Source organism: Sinocyclocheilus rhinocerous, unplaced genomic scaffold (assembly GCF_001515625.1).
Source record: "Sinocyclocheilus rhinocerous isolate Xijiao unplaced genomic scaffold, SAMN03320098_v1.1 scaffold884, whole genome shotgun sequence".
NCBI classification, from domain to species: Eukaryota; Metazoa; Chordata; class Actinopteri; order Cypriniformes; family Cyprinidae; genus Sinocyclocheilus; species Sinocyclocheilus rhinocerous.
The window spans coordinates 344566-349376 of NW_015627919.1; the positions used below are offsets into that span (position 1 = coordinate 344566).

General features: G+C 38.8%; 1 protein-coding gene across 1 annotated transcript; it reads left to right on the forward strand.

The window, feature by feature from the left end:
- The first annotated feature begins 1874 nt into the window (after positions 1-1874).
- Positions 1875-4767, forward strand: LOC107737069 (uncharacterized). Its single transcript, XM_016548474.1, has 4 exons — positions 1875-2061; positions 2931-3102; positions 3208-4524; positions 4601-4767. The coding sequence occupies exons 1-4, from the start codon at positions 2047-2049 to the stop codon at positions 4765-4767; spliced, it is 1671 nt and encodes a 556-aa protein (XP_016403960.1). The 5' UTR covers positions 1875-2046.
- The last annotated feature ends 44 nt before the right edge of the window (positions 4768-4811 follow it).

Here is a 4811-nt window from a genome sequence, read left to right on the forward strand (position 1 = left end):
AGGTATGCAGATACATACGTTGACAGGCAGGTAGGAAAGCATATTAAAACGCTCAGACCGAGCGTTTTAATATGCTTTCAATGGATCCAATCAAAACGCTCGGACCGAGCGTTTTGATTGGACGAACATTTCTTGATCCTACACCTTCCACAGAATATATAAATACAGACAAATACATTTAGACCACTTAACTTAATGATTGCTATCGGGATGTGAAGAGACTTTCAACCAGCATAACAAAAAATGTTTCTGAAGACAATCACCTATTGCACCTTTAAGTTAAGGTACCGATACGGATCCTTTAGGTAGAAAGGTGTACCTTTTGAAAAGGCACTGCTTATGTACCTTTATTTCTAAGAGTGTAAATAAGCTATTCATATAAAGGCCTTAATGCCTTAATATGAATGCGTAGACTGCATTAGACTAAATGCGTAGACTGCATTTAAAATTTTACATGGATGAAAACAACGCTGTGATGGATAAGGGACTTAAGGTTTTATAATGGCATGCATTGTATGTGGTCCTAAATCAAATGTAATTTTCAAAACTCACAACTTTCAAAGCTGTTTAATGTCTGTTTAAGTTTTTGTCTACTAAAAGTCTTTTGGAAAGATGTTTCATCAGATGAATAGTCATTATGTTGTTAAACAACAGTACAATCCGTTGAACACACTGTACATCTCTTTCTTTTCAATCTCATTTTCATTCCTGTCAAAAATTAAATATGGAGCTTAACTTGATGTACTAAAATAACTAAAACTGAAATGAAAATTACTTAAATGTCGAAATATTTAAAAACAATAATGCTAATAATAATAAAACTGACAAAAAAACACAACAAAAATTACTAAAATTTTAACTAAAATTAAAATGAAAACAGAAAATTGAAAATAATTTTAAATATTGATAAAACCCATGTCATTTAATGATACTAAAATAGCATTGTCTGGATGATTTCACATTTTACACTCTAAAACTTATAATTCCGCTCACCTGTCTTTTTAGATACACCTGATAGCATCTGTCCATCACTCCTTCTATCAGTTCTGCGATAATGTCTGCCACTACCTCCTCACCCTCCTCCTGGGAGAGCATGCTGGTCCAGCTGGACTCGGTAAGGCGTCCCGGGACAATGTCCACCGTCTCAATGGGCTGGACTGCAGGAGCAGCATTAACTGGGACAGAATCGGTGCGGCTTTTATCGGCCCGTGATTTGGCAGCTGAGCGACGCATGGCCTTCACCTCTCGTGGAAAATAAAATAAATTTAGGCCTATAACTATGGGGCCAGAGGCAGAGGAACAGTACAACAACAACAAAAGCAGGCTAAGCTCGCTTTGGGAACAGGATGCATATGACTGCCTAGTAGGGCTGCACGATAAATCGAAATGGAATCGAGATCGCGATTCGACAGAAGCTGCGATTGTCATGCGTATCTTTCAGTGAAGCACTGTTCTGTGATCAGTAGTAAATCTCCATCCAAAGGCCAGAGGGCGCGGATTTATTTCAAACACTTGACTAATGTTATGAAGTGAGTTTGGAGTAAAAATATGTTATTAAATGTGGTATTTTCAAATGCTTTAATCTACTTTAATGTAAAAATTTACATTTTACATTTACACTTTACAAAACTTTTTTAGTACACTTAAGTACTCTTAAGTGGCCTTTTATTTCATTAATATATTAACTGCAAGCACAGTTTTTTTATTATTATATTTTCCATATTTGAAGTACACTAAAAGTGCACATTCACTACAATTAAGCAAACTTCTGTTTCTCAAACAATGAAATCTGATGTTATACAATTATTGAGAGAGAAAAAAATCTCGGCACATTAAAGAAGACATATGACATTAAAACACTCACATGTATGCCCGACTTCTGTTGTTGACTTCGGATTCTGGTTGCCAAGCAGGCAGGCGCTTCTGAGCACGAAGACACCGGAAACGACGAAATACTGCAGCCATTTTGCAGCAATATCAGGACAGCAGGACTGGGCCAGCGGTCTCCGGACAGAGCGTCAACTCAGAGCGAAATAACACAGAATTATGGCGGGGACGACGGTAAGTTGGTGCTTCTGTGATTTTTATTCAGTTTAACATTATCGGTAAACGCCAGCACCAACACATCCGGGTTTTCTGGAAAAGGTGGCCTGGAGAGTGCGGTGGGTGTTGATTTGTACGCGAGCACTGCAAAATGACGGAAATGAATTCTTGATTATATGTAAGTGGAATCGCTGCAGAAGCTCGGTTGCAGGTCCTGTACCTAAATGTATTTTTTAAAGCTTATTGACTCCGGATTGCCTTATGCTCTCTCTCTCTCTCTCTCTCTCTCTCTCTGTCTGTCTGTCTGTGTGTGAGTAAAGTTAGTTAAAGTAAACAAAGTGACCAAATGAATGAAACTGTAAAGTCTTTTCCTTAGTCGTTGCATGGTTACGGGGGTAAATATTCACCGCTAGTGGATATCTTTAAAACACATATTAAGTTATTTTTAATGAAGTTTGAGTGATTTTGTCATTTAATTATATTAATTAAATTAATAAGCGTGTTCCTTCAAAACTTAAAGGAATACTAAAGTAAACAAAAAGTAATACATATGATTTTTGTGATTTAATCCAAGTCTTCTGAAGAGACACTTTGTATAACAAACTATTTAATTTAGGTTTTTATTCACATAATAAGCATCAATGCACATATATTCTCCAGTGTGACACAATCACATTTTAGCTTACATTTACCATATTTGATGTGTTCTATGTATGTTCATTGTTTAATGTTTAAATCTGAATAAAAGCCTAAATTAAATCTGTTCATCAGTGATTGTGATGTGATTTTTTAGTGAACTATGCCTTCATTGGGTGCTCCATTCAGAGCCTGATTAGAAAACATGTCATCTTAACTCAGTTTTTTTTTTCTTTTTTTCTTCTTTGCAGACACATATTACCATTCAGAAAGGTCAAAAATTCCCTCAGTTGGAGAGATGCACAAAATGCTGCCACAAATTCCATTGTCCCTTTTGTATGGCCAGTATATTTAAGCCCTGCAGACCGGACAAAGTCAAACTACACTTGAAAAGCCACCGTAACAAAGCAGTTGTCCATGGAGGTGTAAACGTTTTCTTTTTTATATGTACACACACACACATATTATTATGTTTATTATGTGTAGCATACATATATTTGACTAATATACAGATTTTTTTTTTTTTAGATTTCACTATTCACAGATGTGGACTGGGCTGTAGAGCATCACTCCATTACCACTGTATGTACTGTCCAACAACAATTCTCAGAAGAGGCGATTTTAAAAACCATTTACAAGTCTGTAAACATAATCCAAACTCAGAATCAGTCACAAAAATGCTGTCAAGCACCAGTACGCCAGTGACTGCTCTGACAGTTATAAACACACCATCAATCATCGATACAGCACAGACCGATCCTTCAGTCAACTACACACCGTCAACCACCAGTACAGGTATGACTGCTCTGACAATCACCGACTCGCCTTCAACCACCGCGACAGGAAAGTTTCGCACGCGGCCTGTTATTAAAAAAAGATGCCCATCGTGCAATGTGCTCATCAATAAAAACAACCTACTAAAACATATGGAGCGCAGACACACAGATCATTCAGAATTAGACATCGGTGAGACATTTCAGCTTACAAGCCAATGTGTAGATGAGACAAATGGGATATTTGCAGTTCTCAAAGTCGTAAAAGGCCACGGCGTTCCGCTTCACGTACAATGCCAGACATTGGGCGAAAACAACAGAGTCCTCTGCGAATCGAACGAGTGCCAGATTAACACAGATGTCGCGCAGAGGAGCGGCATCACATCGTACCAGTGCATGCATATTAGTGCAGCGAGCTTTTGCAAGTCTGTGGTTGAACAAGTCTCCCTGGAGGAAGTCGTTTTAACGGAGATGGTGAGAGGAAAATGGTTCAGCGTGAAAAAGAAAAAAGAATGCCTCGCTCTGCAGCAGCTTGCCAATAGTAGCTGCGTACCGCTTTCTGTTCACACCTCGATTGGGATCTCGTCAGCAAAAAAGTTCATTTCTGTTTTTGAGCCCAATGTGACGTCTTATAGTCGTTTGGGTCGTGTCATGGTTGTTTATAACACAGAACTGGACTCTTGGCACTGTCCTTGCACCAAACTACGACGTTCATGTCTGCACAAATATGTCGCCAAATGGCATTTGTTTCAAACGCAGCGTGAGCTTTTCAGGACTGACGGATCGCCATATAAGCCGCATTCAGAAGAGGAGGACATCGCTGACAACAGTCATGTGTATCCCCCGAAAGGTCTGGGACTGGAATATATTGTGAATTACATTCTTCAGAACAAGAAGATACCTGCCGTTCTTCCAGAAGATATGCGGGTACCATCGCCACTCAAGGATTACCCACAAAACCTTTGTCCAAATGAAACCGTGTGTCAGGAATGTCCAGAGGATGTGCTCCTCAGCGATCCTATGCTAGTTACACAGAACGCCAAAATCCTGACCAATTGGTGCATCATTAAAGGTAGATTATATTGTCCGTATGCTTGTGTGCTATTCAGCTACAATGTTTTGTAATGTATGCTTGTTTTAATTGTTAGATGTCGCCACCTACTGTAAGCAGTGCCCGCAGTGTGGGATGTTTTATCGTTACCAAGAGTGGAAAGATCGCCTCCATAACTTCAATGATCACATCATCCTTGACATATCTTTATGTTTAACCTTGAGAAACCTTCTGCAGGTAATCTTCAGTCTGATTATATACTGATCATTAGGGATGTAACGATTAACCGCGAGCCGGTTGAAAATCGA

Coding starts and splice junctions, on each gene's coding strand:
- LOC107737069 (XM_016548474.1), top strand. Junction 3,103..3,207: donor CAAAGCAGTTGTCCATGGAG/GTGTAAACGTTT, acceptor TTTTTTTTTTAG/ATTTCACTATTCACAGATGT. Junction 4,525..4,600: donor CAATTGGTGCATCATTAAAG/GTAGATTATATT, acceptor TTTAATTGTTAG/ATGTCGCCACCTACTGTAAG.